The sequence below is a fragment of the Falco biarmicus genome, chromosome 7 (genome assembly GCF_023638135.1).
Source record: "Falco biarmicus isolate bFalBia1 chromosome 7, bFalBia1.pri, whole genome shotgun sequence".
In the NCBI taxonomy this organism is placed as follows: domain Eukaryota; kingdom Metazoa; phylum Chordata; class Aves; order Falconiformes; family Falconidae; genus Falco; species Falco biarmicus.
In genome coordinates, this window is record NC_079294.1 from 17,483,777 (window position 1) to 17,508,399 (window position 24,623).

The window sequence follows — 24,623 nt, forward strand, 5'->3', positions numbered from 1 at the left end:
ACAAACTACTTCCCCCCCTCCCTCCCCCCCCCCCCCCCACTTTATACAGCTGCAACTCCCTGAGCAGCGCTGCACTCAATAAGGCCTCCTGGGATCCAACTAGCAGAGAAATCTGTGCTGAAGCATGCAGTCGTTCTGTGGGACTAAAGAGTGTTGCTGGGGGTGGGGGGAGTAACCTGTTTTCTTCAAGACTGCTCCACCTTTGGGATAGAATATTTGCTGCTTTGTTTTTAGCAGCCAAAGATCCTTATATTATCTGGGTTTTACTTAAGAAAAAAAAAATAACCACAAAAAACAAAACCAACAAGCCTAAACCACACACCTAAAACACTACAGCCACTTGAGACAAGAAATCACCACTTCAGCTGCAACAAGTGGGACGTGGGTCCTTGTTGGCTAACAGTCAGATGGTGCCTGTCCGTGAATGACCACTGCAAATATTGCAGTGTGTTACAAGCAGCAGCAATCACTAACACGGGGCTGCATTTCCCAGAGTCACCTGTACCAGGAAATCCAGGCTTGTGAATTAAAAAGGGCATGATAACAGAAACTTTCTCAGATTACAGCCAGCACAATGGATTTTCTCTTCTATGAAAATCAGAAATATATTGGTCTGAAAGCATTCCCAGCAGTTGATTATCATTATTTCTTCCCCAATCTACCCCAGCCCTTCTCCTCCTCCTTCCCTTCCCTACCACCTGAAAAAGAAACAGATGATGCCTTCTGTGTCTGCACACTACAATTTATAACTTGAACCTCTGTGTCTGAAGGGTAGCGTCCTGTATATACTGGTTTCCACAACACTGGTAACAAGTATCCACTGAAGTAAAGGATCTGAGGCAGCGGCAGGCACATCAGGTACTAGCAATCCTTCTTCAGGTGACTTATTAGTTAGGAAGACTACTTAAAGGCTAAGGGTCTCATTCTAATTTCATACTGTCCGAGGCCCCTGACTTAACCTCTGCCTTCCCACAAGGCAAAAGCAAGTTGGCTTTCAATATTTCTTCAGGAGAATCTACTCGGTTTTGGCTGATCCGATTTGTATTTGAAGAGCTACGTAACCACGCGGGTGCAAGGACGACGGTGGGCAGCCTCAGTGCGTGGTGGGCCAGGACAGATAACGGCATTCCCCACCTTCACAGCATTCTTCCTTAGGGCGAAAGGTCACCCTTCACAGATGTCTCCAGCAGACACTCAGTTGTCAAAAGGTTGGGTCATGCGATTCATGCAGTCACTGCTAACAATGCACTGTTCTCATCCAGATACGTAAACACATTGCACTTCTAAATAATTTCCTTGTTAAGGACAACTTGTTTTTTCCCCCCGAGTTTTGTTCAGTTATTTAAAAAAAAAAAAAAAAAAGGAAAAGGAACACTAAGGGAAAAAAACAGTCCGACCCCCTTTCACCAATTCATAGCTAAAGTATTCTATTTTCCTTTTCTGTCAGGCTATTCAGCACAAGAAGATACTTCTGGTTTATTCCAAAAAAAAGAGAAATAAAACCGCCATATCCCAAAATGTCTAACAGTAAAGCTTATAGTTTGGAGGCAAAAAAACAATACATTTGGTGAAATGGAAGATAGTAAGCTTTTTTGTCAGAAAAGTTACACAGCCATAAGAATTCAATTAAGAAAATTCTGTTCAGCTTAATATAGCCTACTCTAATTTCTTCCATTTAAAAGTAACAAACAAACATGCACCCTGTACTGACAAGTGCAAAAAGGAAAATTGTGTGTTCACATATTTGTCGTGAATTCACGTTTGCCTGGTGCAGAAAGTTTATTTCTTGAGAAGCACTTCAGAAATAACAGGTCCTAGTTGCTACAGTAGCTCAGATTTTTAGTTTCCTGTGCCTCCAGATGAACAGTGTAACAAAGATTTCTTCTTTGTTGAGGACAGTTACTCTAAAGTAGCTTGAAGCTATCACACACAATTCAAAACAAGTAATTTTGTTCTAGAATGGATCCAAACAAGCTTATCAGGATTGTTATCTATTTATAAATTATATATTTAACCGTAAAGTAAGACAGACGTAGCTGGAATGTTACACATAGGGAAACACAATTAGAGATATGCCAAATTACTCAACCTAATCCCAAGCAATAGACTCTTCAGGGCATGGGAACTTCTAGAAGAATTAAACATTGTATGTTGTAAAAAGCTCAATTAAATACCCTTAGAAATCAAGCAAGGGATTCTTTCAGATCTGCCTGCAATATGTAGTCCTCCCAAATGCAGAATGTTTGCCTCTTCAAGCGTCCCTTTTCTGCTCATTCCTTTAGCCACTGAACCTATGGAAAGGACACTTTAAAAAAAAATAAAATGTTCAGTGCTTTCAAGTCTCATATTTCATACACTTGGCCATCTTGAATTAATAGGAGTCAATGAAGATACACATTCTTAAAAACAGCGTCAGCTTCATTGGTCTAATCTATGAACTTTAAAGACCTTTGTTTTATGAGCTTTCCTCAGGGTAGGTATTTCAGTGTTCTGAAAACAGGGTTATGGACTGTTAAGTTAAGCACATGTTCTGCATCAACATTTTAGTTTCAGCAGGTTATTTGGTGCCAAGTATGCCAGTTAGTATCATCAATCCCAAAATATGTGCTTATTTGTTTGAACAGGTGTTTTGAGAACAGGACAGGAGAAAAGCACCTTTAATATATTTATTTAGCGTCTGTCCTTAATTCTGAAAATACCCTCTCCTTTGCCCCTGAAACATGTCAACATTTCACTTCAGATGCAAAGAGATGGAGCTGAAAAGGAGTGCGAATGAGTATTTCTGAAATATCACTAGTCTGATGATTTGTCCACTCATTTCCATTGTACATTATTTCTCATCTACTAATCGCAGACCTGGGTTTACATATGGTATGACCCATCTACTTGCAGAAAACTACCTTTTATTGTGCAACTGATGTTTACCTGCAGAAGACGTAAGTAAGGCTGAAGGAAAAAAAACAAATACCCTTCAGATAAGGAAACATAACCAGGGACTTTCACTCAGTCTGTTCTTCTGAAGACCATTTGTTAGCATTTGCATCAGAGGATGTACAGGGAGAAGAAATGGAAACAATCTAAATCCAAAATTGGATTCCACATTTCAGTCATTCCACAGAACAAAAATAATAGCTCGTTCTTAAAAATGAGTAGCAGCAAAACATAACAATAAGATTTACACAGACACAGACATGCTGCTGTCACATTCGTGGGTCAGTTGAGATGGTGCATCACAATTTTCACAAAATCCACACTCACAGATACACACTTCTTGCAGGTGTTATCTCAGACTTGGTCTGCTGAGAAGTGGAGTGAATCCCCGCAGCGATGTTTGAAGGTTTAAAAGCTCAGTTTTTTGTTTCTAAATGCTTATGAAAACATTGCCTATGCTCAGAGGCCTTTTAAAACAAAACCAAAGCTTTTAAAGCTTCAAAAGCGGTCATGGGAATTTGCTCATCAGGAGGGAATCCTAAATGAAGGCCAAGATTCAGTGGATTCCCCTGGACATGACAAAAGCCATAGCCTGTCTGCAGATCTACCATTTCTTATAATAGATGTGGGCTGATTCAAGCAAAACCTGACAAACCTTTGTGCATGTCCTACATTTTACAATACCTACTTTTAAAGGGTTTATGTCGAACTATCCTCTGCCATACTATTAAAAAAAAAAAAAAAGCCATCACCATAAAACCCCTACTTTCATGGATACTTAATGTAACTAAGAGAAAGACCACCCCCCCAAAGTCATCAAATTAAAGTAAAAAAAAAAAGGGGGGGTGGGGGGGTGGGGGGAAGCTAAGCTTAGGACTTCTATTGTTATAACCTCAAACACATACAAGACAGGAAGGAAACCAACTGACAGTTGCTTTTTAATATGTGAGAGATGATTTACAGAAGGAAATATTCTAATGCTATGTTAAAGGCCTAAACTACCCGAAAAAAATAGTTTTTCAATGTCAATGTTTCCCACCTATAGCAGTTTTAAAATAAGGTAAGAAGTTCCTAACAAGTTTTTTAAAGGACTGTTATAAGAAAGTAATGTTTGAGTAGATCAAGGCTACCTAATCAGTTATTTAAAGCATAAGAAGCCTGGTGTAAATGAAGCCTTTCTTCTGAAAGTGTGAGATATAACTTACGCAGTTTTAAGCTGAAGTACACAAAAAAATCTACAGTTTCACCTGAATTTAACAGCAACATTCCTGCCCACTGCATAACTGACATTCTCCATTTTCTTTTGGATGCAATAATCTCATTTTGTACATAGAAGTTCCCATGAAGTAAGACAGACAACTCAAGAACAGCTAATGAGCATGGAGAAGGCATGAGAGCAGTGGGTGTTTTTTGTGTTCAGAAGCAAAATGATCCAAAATAAAACAAATCATGCTATAACAAACATCTGTTTGAAGCAAGACTGGAATAGAAGACCAATACATGGATCCTGCACTGGACATCTGTCCATGCATGGGTGTATCCCGCTCATTACAACCACAGTTTGAACTGGGACCCTTCCATCCAAGAGTACTAACAGTGGCAAGCAAAGCGGGTCCAAGTGAATTCTTCTAGGGTTTGCCTCAGCTGGAGGGTGCTCTTTGCATAGTTTACAAATTACGTGCTAGACAAGTTCTCAGTCTCTTAAGAACTGAACCTTACAAGGAAATTCTCTAAGGAAGCATGTAAAATGTTTATATGTGAATAAACAAGGAAAAAAACCTATATACACACACACCCCTGCTAAGAACATAAGCAGCTCCTCTGAGCTCATGTAAGGCAGTCATAGAAAATAACATAAGAAACAAACTCAAATCTATATTCTCTGATTATATGAAGACAAATTATATAAAGATAAGATTTTTTTTGCTGCATAGGCACACCAAGATTTAACCAATTCTGCTTTCAAATATACAGATTGTGCTCCCATCAACTCCCACTGAAGTCAGAATTTGACCTATTGTGTACTTTACATTCACATCAATGAAGTCAGTAAGAATGCAGAAAATTGCTTTGGAAAGATGTAAAATTCTTTACTAGTTCTAAAATAAAAGGACAGCTTATTTCTTTTAAACAAACCAGATTGATAGCCGTTTGGAAGAGCTTAAAGGAGGGTTAATTGGCATACAGTAAACCTGAATTCTGACAGTGTGGACTTCTAGCTAAAATGACATTCTCTTTGGTGGTCCAAGGACTGTAGGATTAGTTTACAAGAAAGCAGAGAGGGGTTTGAAACCAAACCCTGAATGTCACTGATGAATTACCAGATTAGAAAGGCCTGACTATATGAAACATATTCCTACCCAAATTTATATTCAGAAGAGAAAACAAAACAACAAAAAAGGGGCAAATCTGTAGCTGAGCCTGAGTTAGAGATTAATAGAATGAATGAAAGATCTTTAAAAAAAAATCAAGAAAACCCTTCTTTCATAAAACCTTGCTCATAGACATAAATTTATGCCAAACTATGCTTAAAGTTGGGAATATGAATCGTTAATAAGATCTAACTCAAGGAAATAATTAGGATAACCAATCTGCAGCTAAATGAAAGTGTTTCATCTATCATTGCAGATATGCATTACAGAAGATTTTCTGGAAATGGATAAGGTAAGATGAATTTCATTATTCCGAGACACACAAAAAAACCAAAAACCAGAAAGAAGAAAACAGGCACTTACACATTGGTTAGCTATCAGCTACGTCTAACTCAAGCCCCTAAAGTAAGTTTTTGAACTTTAGGGAAGTTCAGATATGGTCCTTTAAAACTGGAAGAAAGCAGTAAAACCTATAAGCAATCAAAATCTATCAAATGTTCAACACTAATGAGATAGTCTTTGTTATGTGTTTTTTAACTGGAAAACTGCATTGTTACTTCTCCCTTGGTCTGAAGTATGAGCATTGCAGTAATTTTTCTCTTTTTAAATCCTTGCTCATGAAAAGGACAGAAAACCCCAAACTGTCAGTCAGCTGAGATGCTAGCACAAATCAGTCTATCCCTGTTTCCCTAAAATGAAAGGCATCTATATGCATTAAGCATTTTGGTAACATCTAAATCAAAATTTAATTTTGTAATACTTTAAGCTTATGGAATTTACTGTTCTACACAAAATGGATAAAACTGTTGAAGAAAAATAAGACTATTAAAACAAAGCGTTAATTAAGACTAATGCTTCTCATCTGGAAAGACAGGTCTAAATTTACCACCAAAAAAAAATCTATGAACTAGGATTTTTTTCTTACTCAAATACAACTCCACATGGTGATAGATGTTTTGCACAAAATATATTAAGTATCTGAATACACAAAATTAATCTTAAGTGCATGGCCTCAGAGGCACATGAAATCTAATCAAAGTCTAATGTTAAAACAAACAATACCTACTAGCTTTCTTTTTGAGGAAAATATTTGTAGTTTAGGACTAGAATGAAAATGTCAGTTGAAAACGACTCTTACAAAGGCTGAGGTGGTAACATTAACGCTACTGTGGGCCTCATTATTTTAGTAACGGCACTTGCAATATACAGAGTTATATGTATATTTGTCTTTGCCAGACTGAGGTCCTGCTTTGGTTATCGTAGGCACTTCTGAAAACAGAAGAACTATGCTGAGGTACATGTAAGATCTTTTAACCCTTTGCCATTTTTTGCCTAAAAATATTTGCCATTTCCATATGCTGATCATTATATTAGAAACTTTAATAAGTAGCAAATTATAATTTGGGCTTCAGTTTAACACTGAGAAATAAAAATAAAAGGCAGTAATGAAGAAATAATAAAAAGGTGACAGCCTTTTGACTGTAGAGAAGACATCGGGCTTTAATAATTTTCTGAAGGCAGTGAACTGACAGTAAAAGTTACACTCATTAGGTTTTATGTGTTCTATGGACTGAGTATTTTTTCATTCAAAACAGCTTTCTTTACAATTTGATAGCACAGAAATATGATTTTTTTTTTTTACTAATATAAAATCCCTCCCTTTTTACTTTTCACGAGAAATTTCTTCATGTAAAACATCAGAAGACCAAGATAATGCTTGGTCATGAAGTGGATGCACAGCATACATGGTTGTTTTAAACATCTGAATTATGTACCCAGCTGAATGGGAGTCTGTGAACACCAGGTAATGTCAGGAAGTCAAAATTATTGTTGTCTCAATGAAGCACTTGAGACTACTGTTTGAGCACCAGAACCTCAGTGTGTTAGGTACTGTACAAATAAATAAAGCAGAAGGACAGTCCCTCTCCCTTTTTTTTCCTGGCAGAAGCCCAATGTAGTTCCATTGATTTCAGATGTATTAGCAAGGAAGGGCCTGATCCAGAGCTCACTGAAGTCAACCGAAGTCTTTCTGTTGATTTAACAGGCTTTGGATTAGTCCCTAAATAAGAACAGATTTTGGCTCAGCTAAAGGATTTCACTTAAGCCCTCTGCTTGTTCAAGCATCTAGTAGGAGCTAAGAGAACACTGCAGTCCTACTGAGTAGGAGGCTGTGTTCATCCTGAACTGTCCCCTTTAACAGATGTATGGGGTCAGGAGTCCTACAAAATAGACAACCGTTAGTAAGTGGTAAAGCTGAGGTGGGAGGAATTAGAAAGGAAGCTCCAAGCTGAAAAAATCTGATTTGTGCTATTTAAGCAATGTTCCATCCTCTTTAGGCAGGAGTGTAAAATTAGACAGGGAGTTCATGCGAATTTCCTAATTTTACGCTCGTAAATTATTTAAGACCTTAGCACCAAGTCCTGCAATAAAATTATATGCATGTATTTGTCATATTCACTTCTGCTGGACTCTCTGCAAAGAGGGGCTGCCTTAAATCTAGGTATGGCCAACTTAGAGCTGCATGTGGAGAGGCCCAAGGAAAGTTTAAACAAATGCAATTGCTTAAAAAAAGTGTAGCCACAATAAGCTGGTGGGCATAATGCAAGATTATAAGGAAAAGAGCACTCTTATTTCAGAATTAAATGCTGGGGTTGTCAAAAAATTTCATGGTACAAATCACATCTTAACAGAGAATTTGTTGAATTCTCCTCTCTCTTTCATGGCTGCTCCACCAATCCTTGTCAGTTACAGCAAATGCTCTGTTTACACAAGAAAGTAGAAGACCCCAGTCTTTGCTTGTGCATGAGGAATGTATAGTGCCAAGGGTGTACAAAGGTAACCATCCATAAAATAATCTGAGCTCTTTCCACAAGTTATGCAGCTGGCAGCTTAGACAGCACTCAATGCAAGTTTGAGCATCTGGAGTTAGCAATGGACTTTGGACTCAGAGCAGCTGGGAAGTCAGTGGAGCAGGAGGAAACCACTTTGTCTTGCTCTCTACTCACTACTCCAACTGTAGGTAGGAACAGGAGCACACGGGCCTTTGTGCCAACTCTGCCACCAGATGATTTCCCTGTCTTCACTCCTTATCCTGGGGTAAAGACAGCCTCACAAATAACCCAAACACAGCCAGGGTTGGGGGCTGCCACTTACAAGCCACCCATATGTAACAGCAGAAAATGAAGAATCATTTACTTCCTCCAACTCCACCCATACCTGCACACAAGGTGAATTACTATATTGACTACAATCAAACAGCAGCAAATTCCTTAAAGTTAGTTTTGAGTATACCGCAAAAGTCTGTTCTGTCCAACAGATCTGAAAAAGTGCTAGTATTTCAAGAAATAAACCAAACTGAAAGCACAAATTTATTTTTCTCTGAAGCTTACCTTAACATTTAAAAACCACTAGAGGAAAAAAATACTCAAAACTTGCCTATGCAAGTAAAAAAAGCTGGTGTTTATTATTATTTGTCCTATAAAATGTAAGGCATGATGAAATTTTGTTCAGAAATGTTAGGAAGACCTTTATGGCTGTCTTTTTGTAGATCTTATGTGTCTTAACGTCAATTGTTTCTGTGGGAATTGTCACCAAAAAAATGGGGGTGTGTATGTGTGTGTTTGATTCTTAAGATAAGAGAATCATGCTTTGCTTTCATTTATTTGGATGTGTTTGACCCAGACTTTGCACATCTGAAAGCAGCAGTGCCCCTGTTATTGCTACTCATTCCATGCAAGAAGGATCAGGATCTTATGTGCAAGGTGTCTTCCTTGTCACTCCTCTGAGAATGAAAAACTTCTTTTAACTGATTCCCACCCCTTTCCTTCAAACCTTCTCTGGACAATCCACCACTGACTCATAAACAAAAGACAGATCTTTCACGAGTTTCATGATCAAGACACCTAGTTGGTGCATTTTAAAGTGTTATTCTAAGTTCTGTAGAAACCCAAGTTACTAAATCTAGATTGGGATGTTTATTAAGACTAAAAGCAGTAATAAACAACAGTAAAATAGTTACACAAAATTCTCCCACCCCCCCAAAAAAGATGGATTTGCTGTATTTCATAGTTAACAAAAAAACTCTGAATATGAAGCAGACTATTCATAATACTGCTGCCAGTTCTGATGCCCAGAGCTTTCATTCTTAGCCACCATTGCCTGCTTACATGCTGAAAACTCTTAGGCAACAGAGCAGGGGGTACGCTAGATCTTCTCATGCCAGGATGAGAAAAATCAATGCCTCTGTTTAAAAGACAGAGCTACTGATGTGCAAGGCTACTACATATCACAACCTATTCTATAGCTTTAGAGTACTAAGGAAATCCTAAAGGAGAAAAAAAAAAGACAATGTATTGCACTGTCTTGTTCTAAGCCGACATTACCCTTGGATCCCTAAAACCTAAATATGAACACAGAATCAAGTTTTACTTGCCCTACATTTACTATGCTTGTTCAGGGAAAGAGAAAAAAAAATAAAACAAAACCCCCATTAAACAAGGAATACACATATATAGTGGTTCAACAACTTTTTAACGTTGGAAACATCACTTTAGACTTCTCACCTTTATACAAATATCACTAAAGAACTGGTGATGTGATCCATGTCATCTTTTATTGCTCACTTCATAAGCCTTATTAACTAAAAACCATACAAAGTTAAAGGTTAAAGCTATTTTGTTCACCTTTTTTCGCCTTTGTTAAAAAAAGAGGAAGTGTTAAAGCAAGCAATACAATTTACAAATGCAGTATATCCAGTGCTTCTTTTATGACATTCAGGGAGGCCAATACAAGAACGCACTTGAATTTTCTGCATTCCTGGAATATCAGAGCAGTGCACTGACAACAGGTGATCATTTCATAACATCCATGCAACATCTAAGTACCCTTGTGCCCATTGTACAGATGGGGAAGAACACACATCAGAGAGGGCATGTAACACAAGGTCCTACTGGATTCAGCTCTGCAGCTAGCTGCTCCTGGGTAAACAGCCATACCCTTACCTCATGGCAACAAACTGAGGAGCTACCAGCAGGCCACCAAAATAACAGATGTCTTCCCACTGACCATACTTTTATTTGGATCATGCCTGCAGCTAGCAGGGTAGTTAAGGTGGCTGTCACTGGTATCACACTATCCTTATCACTATACCACTTTCTTATAGTTCCCATAACACCAGAAAGTTGCAAGACTGAGTTTCTACATCTCTTTTCACATGTACATTTTTCTTCTGGAAAACATTTTAAAACATTTCATTTACACCGTTTACTGCATGGACTGCAACAGACGCAAGCCAGTGGAAACCACTGGTTAAAATGGTAAACATTTATTTGAAGATAATATCCTAAATATATAGACACTCATTTGATTTTAAAAATCCTCAGTTTATCAAGACTTATATGTAGATGGCTTGGTTTTTAGGGAATGAAAAACCTACCTGAGTGATAGAATAGTTTCAGTGAAGAAAGGAGAAGATAGAAAATAGGAGAAATTGCTCACTTCAACCTATAAAAAGCTTCCTGCAACCTCAGTTCAAATTTTAACAACCTCTAGTACCAGTTAGCTTAAATAAATCATACAAGTTTGAGAAAGTATTATTTAGACACCAGACCTGGGTTTATTAGTACCCTGCAATCAGTTACTTAGAAGTAATTTTATAAATGAAAAGCAATGTTTTACAGTAATTTAAAATCAGATTGGTTTGAAAATTCAGAACTAGAAACATGCATCAAACCACGTTAAGAGCCAATGGCCATCAGATTTCCTTCACCTGTCCTGCTTCCCCAGATCTAACGGCTGCTGGGAAGCTGGAGCAGCCATGGAGTGGTTAGCACTCCTCTTCTCAGGCAGGGTAAAGACAGTAAGACAAAAGGCCTGTGTATTACAATGTGTAGTGCCATAATGCAGTGTTTGATGCTCTAGAGGGCCTACAACAAGTACTGTACAGCCAAAAATCAATTGGAAATCAGCATGATAACAGAGCATGACTTGCCCTGTAATAGCCTTAAGCCCCCCAAGGCTATGTGGGTCCCTTTCATCTGCCAGGCCGAAGCGATGCTAGGGGAAGCCTGGCCTCCCCTCCCTGGGCACCTAGGTGCCTCTTACCTACTGCTTTTACCCTTGTGCTGGTTTGGGCTGGGCTACAGTTAATTTTCTTCACAGCAGCTAGTATGGGGCTGTGTTTTGCATTTGTGCTGGAAACAGCATTGATAACACAGGGATGTTTTTGATATTGCTGAGCAGCGCTCACACAGAGCCAGGGGCTCTTCTGCTCCTCACCCCACTGCACCAGTGAGGGGCTGGGGGGGCACAAGGAGCTGGGAGGGGGCACAGCCGGGACAGCTGGCCCCAACTGACCAGAGGGGTATCCCAGGCCATGTGATGTCACGCTCAGCACAGGAAGCCGGGGAAAGAAGAAGGAAAGTGAGACATTCAGAGTGATGGTGTTTGTCTGCCCAAGTAACCATTATGTGTGATGGAGCCCGGCTTTCCTGGGGTTGGCTGAGCACCTGCCTGCGATGGGAAGTGGTGAGTGAATTCCTTGGTTTGCTGTGCTTGGGTGTGAGGCTTTTGCTTTACCTATTAAATGGTCTTTATCTCAACCCACAAGTTTTCTCACTTTCACTCTCCAGATTCTCTCCCGCATCCCACCAGCAGGGAGTGGAGAGCGAGCAGCTGTGTGGGGCTTAGTGGCCAGCTGGGGTTAAACCACAACAACCTCGCACAGTAAGGAGAAACAACAGCCTCAGTGCATCTTTTAAGCTCTCAAAAGTGGAATTTGATTTTTCTTGGCATAGGTTTGGAGGCTTTAAATTTTCTCTCACTCTCCTTTTCTTTTTTAATAAATTTCTCCTCTAAGTAAACCTACTGATTTTGGACTGTAAACATCCTCAGCATGAAGAAAATCCCTCTGATCCTATGGCTGAATACAGAGTGGTGATTCCTCTGTCACATTCAACAAAGTAAAACTCAAGAAGTAAAAGAGAAAGAAACACTGTTCAATTCCATGCAAATTGTTATGCATGCAACAAAGTGGGCCTACAAATATTTCACTCATATGGTGGTTTTAATTTCAATATTTCTTTAATTACTTTCCAACAATGTCTGGTTTCTGTTGAATTTATGCTAGTACTTGGCATTTGGTGCAACCCCAAAAAGATAAGATACATATGTCCCCTATTCACAGTCTTGGCATTTTTACCTTAACTCAGGCATTGGAGTGATTGGTTTGAAAAATTACCTTGCTGATTAGCTGGGTTTTCTGGTAAATATATAGTGTTAATCCTTAAATTCTGAATATGACATAAGGTATACAAATGTTCTGTCTGACTCAACAGCAACATATCACGGCTTAAGGAGGACATGTATGCTGATCACTGTGAGCAAAGAAAGAGCTAATTGGGAGTTAGATTCAGTGTGATTATCAGCTTGTTTATGATAAGGGAGTACTCTTCTGAATAGCACTGTAAATTCATCCCTGATTGTGGTGTTAAACCACAGCTCATTCCCCCCGCCCCCCCCCCCCCCCTTTTTATTTTTTTGTTTGGTTAGAAGGGGCTTTAAACTATTTTCAGCAGATGACAATGTCATGCTTTGATTTTCCTCCGTCTTAAAAAATAAATCAGTCACATGAGCCTGATGTCAAATTTCACTTTCTAATAGGAGAAAGGCACATTTTAAGTGTTTACTATAAGAACACATTTGGGTAATTTTTCCCCATGTCATTATGAACATTAGACTGACCCAATTAATATGAAATGTTTCTATGCTGCTGGAACAGACCGTGTTACAGAAAGAGCCATTTGCACAACCTGTTCATGATTATGGGCCATAAGGACACAAAGATGGCATAGACATTTGCAGACCATCTGAATTCTTACAGGGGAAGGGGAAAGAGGGAAGGGGAAAAAAAAAAAATGATGTTAGCTGACTGTTGTGGTTCATGTTTTTTAATCCAGAGTATTGGACATGTAACACAGCAACAAGAGCTGATCATTTTGTTTAATCACCTTTTGGATCTTTGCCAGATGGTCTCTATTGAGAGCGCTGCAAACAGAGAGAGATGAACTGCGTCTAACATGCCACTAGAGCTTTCCCGTAAATGTCTGAGAACTGAATCCAACAAGAATTTAGTCTCAGAGCAGAAAGGGATACATTTAAAAACTATGTGCATTAACTATACTTTTCCCCATAGAATCCTCACTTGGCATGAATAATTTACCCTCTCTTATGCTAATGGGATCATGAAAGTATCCCTGTGTCTTCAGTGCAGCTATTCTCAGCTTTCAGTAATTACCCCACCCAGTGAAAATAACATGGCTTCTGCAGCTGAACGGCCTACGAGTACCTGGCAATTAGAAAGATCATGGCTGACAGAGGAGCGGTCCAGAGATGGACACACGAGCCCCAGCAGCCACAGGAGCGGTTTGGAAAAGTAAAAGCCTTCCACTGTGAACATTTCCTTAGTTGCTTAAGATCAACATGAAGAAAGCAGCTCCTGCAAGGGCATTTATTTTATTTATTTTTTTAAGGATGACATAGAAGATTCTAATGTACCACCCCAGAACCCTAACATTCAGAAATAGCGACCTTCCTTGGTCATCAGCAGTTAAAAGAAAGTTTGTGGGTTTGTTGTTTTTTGTTGTTTGTTTTTTTTTTTAATTAGTGCTGTCTTGTTAAACAAGAGGGAGAGAATTAAAAAGTCAATTAATGAGTGTCCTTCAGTATCTGACAATTTTACCAGCTACACAAAGGAAAATTCTGTAGTATTTCATTAACAAAAAGTTTTGTAAAACCCATTACAAAGAACCAGGCTTTGACCTCTGTCCATAGCACTCCATGCTAGGTAGTTCACTATGTAAAAATTATCAGGCTAAAACATCTGGGAAAGAAAGCTATGAAACAGCAGGGAACGTGGCTGGTTTATTGTTTATCTTTTGTTTATGAGGCAGTATTCAAGTTTAATTACTACTCTAAATTAAACTCTAACAGGCATCAGGAGACATCCCTTTACACGACTAAGTTAAAAAAAAAATCCAGAGATTCCAACACTAGATCTTTCAAATAAGTTGGCATATATAGGAAGAAATTAGTCAGTCTCTAACAACACAGGAAGACGTTTAAGCACTCGCTACTGTATGTTTGAATCTGTTGCATTATGAAACCATTAATATTGTAACAAACATACAATTATAATTTAGCAAAATGGGATGTTAATCTCGCATTTGGAGGCAAATTGGGTTAGGCTGAGTAAGATCTGAGATGGAAAGAATGGCCTAAGGGGGAATCCTACCTTTTTCATTTGAAATTCAAACATACAAATATATAAACAAATATATATATACACACATACATGCATATATATATTTAAAAACACCCAGAAACATGAAGTCAGAGGCAAACCTCTCAACAGTAACAATCTCTTAAGTAAAATGGTTTAGTTATTTTCTCTGAATGTTCACTTACAAAAGGGAGGAAAGAGTTCACTATGTTCACCATAACAGTAAGTGACCAGTTTTAGATGAACTTAGCTGTAGGAAAAAATAAAAGTTGAAAGCAACTAGCAAAAGATTATTCCAGATGGCATCTGTCATATTGTATTTAGGGTTATTTTAAAGAGATTACTGCCACTATGAAAACATTCCATTGACAGAGTTTTCCTAGGCAGCATTTGAAACCCCAGCACAACACACTTCAAATATGGAAGTAAGTGTTTTCTAATGCATATATAGATTTTTATCTATATCTAAATATAAAAACCTATGTGGACTGAAAGCTAAGAATGAGGTGAGAACATAAAATACAAGTATAATATTTTAACACACGCAGACACACACTTTGATTTAATAAAATGTGAGGACTCTGCAGTTGCCACCAGCCTGATTATTAGAAAACTGTATAGTGAAATGAAGATTCAGTATGAAATTTTAATGCTACTTATTGAATAGTGGGTAGGGACATAACTGTTCACTGACTCCAGCAATCAAACAAAAACTGCAAAAGAGATGTATTTGTTCATGCAAGAGACAGAGAGAAAAGAAAGGACGGGAGGATTCTAAAATGTGACTATATTTAGCTAAGCTGGTTCTGGCATCATTATGGTTAATGTGCATGTGGTGTGCAGTGTGAGCTCAGCAGTTACTGGGCCAACTGTCTCAGTATTTCTGGGAATTCTGCCTATTCACAGTGCAGGGATTGTTCAATTGCTGCAAAATGTACAAAATGAATTTTACAAAAATGAATTGTAAGGAAGGCCCCATTACAACGATTTTACAGCAAAGATGTCAACATCAATTTTTCTTTCATGCATAGCTAATGATTAAAACAGCATATTCCATTTGCCTAAGACAATTTATTTCATATTGGCACATCAAAATATTGAAATACAAAGTTATCTTTACTCTACCCTTATTATTCATTGCTGCTGAACCCACACTATTGTTCAAACCATGAAAAAATAAAGCAAACTTGGCAAGAAATACTTAAAACAAAGGCTCATCAATATTCTCCAATTTGTCAACATCTCAATTACAGCAATGGAAAAAATGTAAATTTCATGTGCTTTGAACACTAAGGGGTCTATTCTTCTGTCAGTGCACATGCGTAACTCCCATCACCATTAATGGGAATTACTCATACATATCAACACAAGGACGGGCCCCTCAAACTTGAAAGGAAAAGATGAATTAATAAGGGCTACTCTCTTCCTGTATCTTCCTCAGCTGAAAAAAGTCATTGTTCTTTAAGTTTTTCATACTTCATACAGTTCACCTTTATGAGAGCTGTGCCTTCTGAAATAATGCATCTCCAGTGAAGCATTATTTATTAGCAAGTTTGATTTTTCACAGTCTGGATGTTTGAGCCCTTCTATTAGGAATTTCCTCTCTTACAAAAGACAGCTCTCTTCCAATAAAACCATACCCTATAGCTTTATAGGTACAAATACAAAGGAATAAAAACGCATTCTGAATCCTTATGATGAATATGCATACTAGCCTCAGCAGGCTTACCTATAAATACAGAACTAAGGAAAAGAAGTTGTAGCATTATCTTTTGGATATTAAGCTTCCAAAGACATTGCATTAATGTGTTATTTTTTGTATTAACAGCAACATATCCCTCTCCTTTTTCTCACTATTGGAGTTTGGTTCAAAGCTTTATCTATTTTCAGTAGAGCTTTGACAACTAGGACAGGCCTTTGGGCATTATCAGCTAGTTTTGCAAACAAATTTGATTTGTATGCCATCATTATTACAAGATGGTATATAATGAATAAGAAATATACTATCTAATTTTTCCAGCATGCATCAATCCAGAGACGTAACCTGGAACAAACACATAATTTCAGCTGATATCTTAGTTGACTTTGCTCCAAACCAGATGATGAGTCTTTGCCACAGAAAGCTATCGAGGACAAATTTGTGGGACAAACATCAAGCTGTCACAAAAATGTTTCAAAACTACTTTAAGATATTGCCCTAGAGAGTAGCCTCAGATGTTATTTATAAAGGGGTAGATCTTCTTCATTCAGCACAAGCAGCTCCATCATAAAAAACCACCAAACCAAAAAAACCACACAGCGATGAACTACTCACATGGGTAAAGCAAAGTGGATGTAATGCCCATTTGTATTTTTCCTGCTGTGTAACCTAGAAGTTGCTTGTCTCTGGCTTCTCACTTACGGTCAAGTTTATCACCCCAGGCCTAATCCTAAGAAGATGCTGAACTTCCTGAAAGGTCCTGAAGAAACACAGCCTCCATCTGACTTGGCTGGATCAGGCCTGTTGAGCAACTGAACTAAGAATATGACAAATCAGGTATACAATCCTGGTATCATAAAATATGAAACCGAAACTATTCCCTGGTGCTTTCCTGTAGACCACATGTTTTTAAACCTTAAAAAGATTTATTTCCCACTTTTCATGCATAATCTGCCATATTCATTATTTGAAATATCCCATAAAGAGATTAAATAGGAATTAAAGTCTGGAAGCACCATATCCATCACTGTGGTACAAACTGATGCTGAATTCTAGATGTCATTTAGCCTTGTGTGTAAAGGCAGTGGCCGTTTTCACTTTGTTTCACAAAGAATAAGGAAAACATAATACAATACCCCAGAAGACTTTCAGAGGTGTTTTTTTCCCCTCCAAATAAAAGGGTGGATGATAAAGCTACACACACCTTTTAATCTTCCACTTAGGGTTTTTACACATATATTCCCTGGCAAAAACTCCAGGGTCTTCTCTCCCCCCTCCCCTTCTTTCAGTCCCTTTCCTGCCATCTCCCTTGCTATAACTCAGCTAACCCAACAGAACCAGTCAGTTTTAAATTTCAGTTGGGACCCCGGTGACCTGTTAATGAATCTACAGAGAGGAGAAAAACTCACAGTGTTGAGTTATGCCTGGTGTTGCTAGCTGACTTGGAGTCAGAAATGCTTGAAGCGTTAACGTAATTGCAAGAATGTGAAAAATGAAGCGTTGGGCTCCTGAGCAAAGCGAAAGGTCAAAGCAAGCCCTACACAAAACAAGTCTCTGGAAGATGGCCTCATTAGACCATTAAATCAGCTTCTTCTTTTTCTCCTTTGTAAGATGTTTAGTGTGTTTTATTTTTGTTATTGGATATATTTAACTCTTTCCAGGGCAGGGGGAAAGTTGATCAGACCACCTATATAATTACTAAATTCTGAAATAGTATTACATGGCATTGATCTGCATTTGTGGATCTGAACTGGGATAAAGTCAATAAATGCTTGGAAGATTACAGGTCACTAGTACTTTAGTTTGCTAGATGATCGATATGTTGCATAGCTTAGTTTTCTGTTGAACAAGTGAGGTGACATGTTAAGAACAACATAGACACTCACCACTAATAAAATTAGGATAATCTTTCAACATTTACTGCCTGAAGGCCCTTTCTTTAACTCTTTCAATGCCAGCATGTTTCTAATAATACTACAGATTGACTAACTTAACCCTTTGGCATCCAAAGGGCAGTCATGCACTGTCGTGCAGACTGTCCTCCATAAACAGAGAAAACAACTACACCTTTGTTTGGTTCTGACTTTAAGAATTATGGATGGATTCTACTGCGTAATAAATACATCTATCTCATGCAGAGAAAGTCTGCAAAAATAAGGTTATCACTCCCCCAATTCCTTTTCATCTGCCTCCCGCTCCCCCACCCTGCAAAAAAAAAAAAAAAATTAAAAAAAAATCACAAGCTGCATATCATAGACTTAAGGCAAAAGCAGAGACCCCTTGAAACAGTGTTCCCAAGAGCCAGAAAAGTCAGACTGTAGTTTGAATCAATCTCTGCTGCCACCAGGCATCAGTGCAGAACACCATAAGTTGCTAAAGTCACCCAAGACTCTCTAATGAGCTCCCATTCCCAAGGAAACCTTTGGGGCAGGTGGAATAATTGAAGAAGCATTTGTGAAAGGTCTTGACAAAACTGCAGGGAAGCCAAGTTGACCCAAATAGGTAACTGGACCAGAATAGCTCAAGAGGGCATCTACCCATCTTGGCATTGCCTGGGACTGACTCACTGCCAGTTCACAAGTCATAAAGTAAACTCTGCCTCTCTCAAGGAAGGGTAAGGAAAATTCAATACAGGCCTCCCTCTCTTTAGTCTTTCCCAGGGTTGAGAGGGGGAGAGCAATCCAAAGCTGTCTCCAATGGGAATTTTGCCGGTGCTGTAGGATCATACATCTTTCAGCTGCCAGCAGCTGAGTGGAATGCTGATTTGCCACTGGACAACTGCTTCCCTTTGAAAGGCCCAGCTGAGCACAAAGGGAAGCACACTAGCGATGTTTCATCCTGCTCGACTGGGCAGCACTTGTGGCTGATTTGGTCCTTCAGCAGTCGTTCCCCTTCTGCAGAAATCAGCGTAACAGGTTTGTTTAAATCATATATATTACCAGAAACCTCAGTCTCCAACAGGAAGTCGGTATAGTTATCATCACCTACTTTTTCTTATACTTAGCAATATTTCTTGAGCAACCTGAGTCACATGACCAGGGATCGGAGACTAGTGAAATGGAAGATCCCTGGATGTCGATACAGGGGATTTCTTTATATCAAGCATGGCTTGGTGAAGAAACAATTTTAATTTCTAAGGGGCTGCTGGGACAGAGTGAAGATACAGGTGTGAGGAAATTTCTTACCTAGGGGTGGAATGAAAACACTGTGGCAGATGATTCAGAAGAATCATTTTTAAGTACACAAGTTATCATGTGCTATGCCAAGCATCTTAGCCACAATACACAATGTAAACATTTGATCATCAGTAAGTCCATGGCCAGCTAATAGACATAACACCAATTTGCTGCGTAGCAGTCAAGCTCTCCCTTTCGTTAGCTGCTGAAGCTGTAATAGTTCATGCTGGGCCTCCTACAGCTCCAATCCAACCACACAGGAAAAAAAACCCCGTGTGACTCATGTTGGAGTTGGATCACACCCTGTGCCATGGCTGCTTTCTATCAGCAATAAGATTACAAATGTATAAACAATTCATACAAATAGGAGACAAACCCAAACCACTCTACTAGAAACAAACTTTGCAAGTTCCTAGAATTGCAATGGGTACGACGCCAGATCGTGAGACAGACGAGGGGATCTAGCTCCGTGCCAAGCAGTGGGCCACGTGAGAGACATGATTTCCTGTCTCTGCTCCACCATCTAAGCGTGGCAAATATCATGGTGGCAAGCAGCCTGCAGCACAAGGCTAGTCACGGCAGCTGTAGCCCCAAAGGCTGCTCCCCTCTCCAGTGCTGGAATCCTGCATGGCTAGTTGGATGGCAGACCTGTCAGCTGGCTCTGTGTAACCCCCAGGCAGGGGAAACAGTGGCAAAATGCTGCAGACGCATGAGATGGAGGAAGCATAAGACGTGATAATGGTAAGGTCTCACTCACTAGCGGAGGCTTACCCAGTTTACAAAGAAAAATGAGAACGGAAGCCCACCTTAAACTTTCATCTTAAATTTATTCTGAGTCAAAATTCAAGAATGACAGTACCATCTTCACCCAATTCTTAGCACTGGAGGCTTGATTCTTATACCTTCTGGAGTCACTTATACTTCTAATGAGCAAGTGTAAAACACCATCATATCAGAATGACAGCCTTTGACACTCACTCAGCATGGATACAGATGACCACACACAAGGTGCAATGCAGTAGGAAGTAAAACAAAAAAAACCCTGAAATAATAACCAAACCTCCTGAACCCTTGAGAAGGCTTCACTGTGTAGTTCCAGCAAAGGTTTTGCAGAGGTTTTGCAGTTCAGGTACGTCTATCTCTATTTACCATCCCAAATTTAGATTTTCAGAAGCAGAAACAAGTCCGTACAAGCAAACATTGCAAGAAACATTTTTCTGGTTTTTTTCTTCTACTTCATATAATTTAGAAGCTTCGTAACTCCAGAAAGGACTCTCTTCCCCAGCTATAACTACAGGTTAAATTCTCTGTCTATAATCCAGCTCAAACAACTGCATCACAGCTGGAGAGTATGCCTGTCATTATATTTACTTACACCACACAAAAATAAACTGTAGATAACCAAATTTGTAAAGGAATTGGCAGAACTAATCAATTGTTATTACAAAGCTTGTTTGAAGATTAGATATTTCACTTTGAAATAATAATAAAATGCAGCTAAGTGGGTTAGAAAAAGGAAATACCATCTCCCTAAGTTACAGCTGATTATACTGCAAGTCTGCCACTCCATGTTTACTCTAAGGCAGATGTACTGATATAATAAAAAAAGCTGGAGTTATTTTAGTCATGCCTACTTTGCGGAGGGAAAAAGTTTGACCTTTTACCTTGCTCGCTGCTGTTGTCTCCGCTCTGGGAAGCATGGCCCCCACTGGAGGGCCCCGGTGTGCCTGCCGAGTGCGTTGAAGTTGCATCATCGTGGTCTCTCCAAGATGAAGGATTCTGGTGTCAGAGTGCCAAGGAATTTTTTCCACAGTTCCCATTCCAATAGCAAATGAAGAACAGAAAGAAAACCGGGAGAAGAGGGGAGGAGGGGGGGGAAAAGTATACACATTAGCATTTTTGAAATGTGCCAAACATCGATACTGTTTGCACAGTGTAATAATTCATCAGCAAAGACAAGCAGAGGAGGTACAAAGATTTACTTGGTAAAATAAAGGACAGATTTTTTTTCCCCTTTTTAAACTTTCCAGAGAGTTGGCTGGATTTAATTGTTTGAATAGTACTGCAGAATAATACTTCAGGGGAGGAAAAAAAATAATTTAAGTTTCTCAGTGCGCTATACAGGGGGGGCGTAAGGACAGCATCAACCTGCACAGTTTATGTCACTAGGTGTTTGCATTAGGATCGTAATAGCTGATATGCAAACTATCTCCCGACATGTGTTTTTTTCCCAGACTGACTAGAGGTGGCAGGGGAGAGGAAGAGGAGGGAAACTGTTTTGAGAAGTAGAAGAGAACACACATGGGAGAGGAGCATGTCCTCACACCCTACCCTTTCTCTCACCCATTTGAATGCTGGAAAAACTTGAAGCAAATGCAAAGTTGCAAGGGGAAAAGCAAGCTTTCTTTGAAAGACACTACATACCAGGAAAGATGGTTCCTCGCCCCCCACCACCACCTTGATATGACACATTTCAGAAGATTTTCTCGAGGTATTGCTCTAACAGTGCGCTTACAGGTTTTGTCAAGAATAACTACCAGGTGATTATATAAAATAACATGTATAGTGTTTTTTTCTATGTAATTCTTTCTACATTACTATGCATAAAACATGACAAAAGGGAACACGGAAGACAGACATATGAAGTTTGCAAAACTTGGCTAAATAAGACTTCAACTACTGTACTTTAGTCACACAATTCATGCACACTTTCTAATTTATTGAGTATCGGTTTTCCCGAAGCAAGAGGCTGCTATTTAAAACGATAAGTGAGGAAAACTTAATGCTACAGTTCAGTGCTACTTTGCTGAGTGTATTCTCCTCCTATCCTCCTCCCCTTTCCTGATCATTCCCAATACCCTGCTGTTGCTTAAAGGAAAACAGGAATTCTACTGTACAGGAAGAGCTTTATCAGCACCACATGAAGGCAGGCAAGAGATGGAATTTCCTCTGGCAGAAAAGGAGAGCAAGAACACATGAAACAGATCAGACCAGGGGCTGGACCTGCATTACTTGTCACCTGTATGTGACAACTTAAATCAAGCGCGTTATAATAATTCAACAACAAAACAAACAAAAAATGCCCTCTAAAAAAAAGAAAGTTATTCCTTCTTAGGTTTGACTGTGTTTTAAATCTGCATTGCAAAATAACACTGGACTATTAAAGCACGAGGAGATCCTGAAAGCAGCAAGTGACAAGTTTGGATAAATTATTTGAGTAGGACTGATTCTGACCTCATCTACCCCAATGTGTAGTAGGAATAAGTTCAACAAAATCAACTGATTTACCCATTGTAAAATTCAGTGTAAGTGTGATTGGAATCAGGTCCCAAAATATATATTGAAACATCTCAAAGTAATCTCCTAGCACTGATTAGTACCACATGCTCTATAGCAATACAAAATAGAACTGCCAAATAACGGCTTGCTACAATACCCAGCAACATAAATCTAATGGGCCCAACCCAGATCACATCAGAGACAAAGGGAAGACCCCATGACTCCAACAGGCTCCCAGTAAAGCCCTAGGTGACCAAAGGGTAAGAAGAATCCAAATCCCCTTCACCTTACACAGACACACACATGTGTACTTATATACACAGTTCCATGTCAGGAAGATGGGAGTAAAATCAGAAGATGGGCCAGGAGCTGAAATTCGCCTAACCTGTCAGCGCAACAGACAGCGTGACAGCACTTATAGCATAAACCCACCACCCCTTCCAAAACCTAGAAAACTGATCTACTTTTCCTCACACAGAACTGCGACAGGAAAAAAACCTCAACAAACAGTAGTATTTTATATTCACTGAGGTTGTTGTATTAATTAAGTCTTAGAAATCACTATTAATACTGTAAACCCCCAAAATTTCATCAAAAAAAATATTTTACCATCATCTCACAGAGTCAGGTGGAAAGAAGCACACAAAGAAAGATATGAAGCCTTGAAAGTTCAAGCAGCCCAGATGTTATTTAAAAAAAAAAAAACACAGAAAAGTTGAAAATAAGGTTAGCAAAAAGTTCAGATGGAAATAAAATGCAAAAACGGAGCAAGATTCTTTACAGCCTGGATTAAAACATAGTTGTGCCTATGAGCTGCTCTTTTTATCTCTGAGTTAGGAAGCCACTCAAATAGCTTCAAGCTGAAGGCAAACAGCAGACAGGAGCTCTTCAGCCCTCTGCAGCCTCTTAGCGTCAGCTGTTTGCCGGATGGTAATCAGATAAAGAGCTAGAAGAAATACATGAAAAAGGAAAGAAACAATAGCATAGCATGAGTTTAGCCCTCCAACAACATCAGGCTGGAACCTTCTTTTAGAAGATGTAATAATTGCAACATGTTCACCTAGGCTAAACTTTTCAGGGAACACAGTGAGTTATGTTAATTTTATGCACTGCAGGCTCTCAAGCTGGCTGCTGTTGGATCTTCTTATCACACATAGGAAAATTACAATAATTAACTGGTAACACCTCAGCTATGTTTTAAGGCAAATGTCATCCAAAACCTATCATACAGTATTTCAAAAGCTAGACCGGCCTGTTTCAAAACCATAATGATTTGGAAAGGATCACTGAATAAGACATCCCACAGCTGAAAACATTTTCTGTCTCTATCAGGCTGAGTTGGTCTTGACCCCGGTTTGTAGATCCCGTTTTTAAAAAATAGACTGTATTGATTGGGAATTCAATGTATTTCTTGTGACACAGTTTTCTTGAGGAAGCAATTCGACAGAATTTTGTTGAAGGACAGAAATAGTAAGATGGGATATTTACAAGATGCGACAGTAGAATGTTGGAAGAATTTGAAAGGGAGGGAAACAGCTAGGCTTTAATATTATAAAAAATGACAAATAACTCTTAAGGGTGGAGTTTACAGCCTCATAAAAAGGCAGCATTCTTTTGCTTTGGACTAAGATCATTGTACGTGTCAGTGAACTTCTCTTTTTCTCCCCTAGTCTGTTTCCAACTTTGCATCCCTCAAGAAAAACTTCTTGGCCAAATGCCTAATCATAAGTAGTTACTTTATGTATGTCTTCACAAAAAAAACAGGACCAAATGACACACCTTAAGTGTACTTCACTGGAAACACTTTATCGGTGTAGTTTAGATACCTGAAGAGACCAGATACCTGGTCTAAAGCCTGCTAACATTAATTGTAATTTTTCTATTAATTT

At 38.9% G+C, this 24,623-nt stretch overlaps 1 protein-coding gene across 9 annotated transcripts in view; it reads right to left on the reverse strand.

Moving 5' to 3' along the window:
- The window catches only part of MEIS2 (Meis homeobox 2), a 175,164-nt gene that overhangs the window by 137,209 nt on the left and 13,332 nt on the right, over positions 1-24,623 (reverse strand). For all 9 annotated transcript variants that reach the window (XM_056346530.1, XM_056346527.1, XM_056346529.1 and 6 more), the window contains one exon: positions 21,120-21,234. In XM_056346530.1, the coding sequence (XP_056202505.1) occupies positions 21,120-21,234 (115 nt within the window). The remainder of the gene's footprint in view (positions 1-21,119; positions 21,235-24,623) is intronic.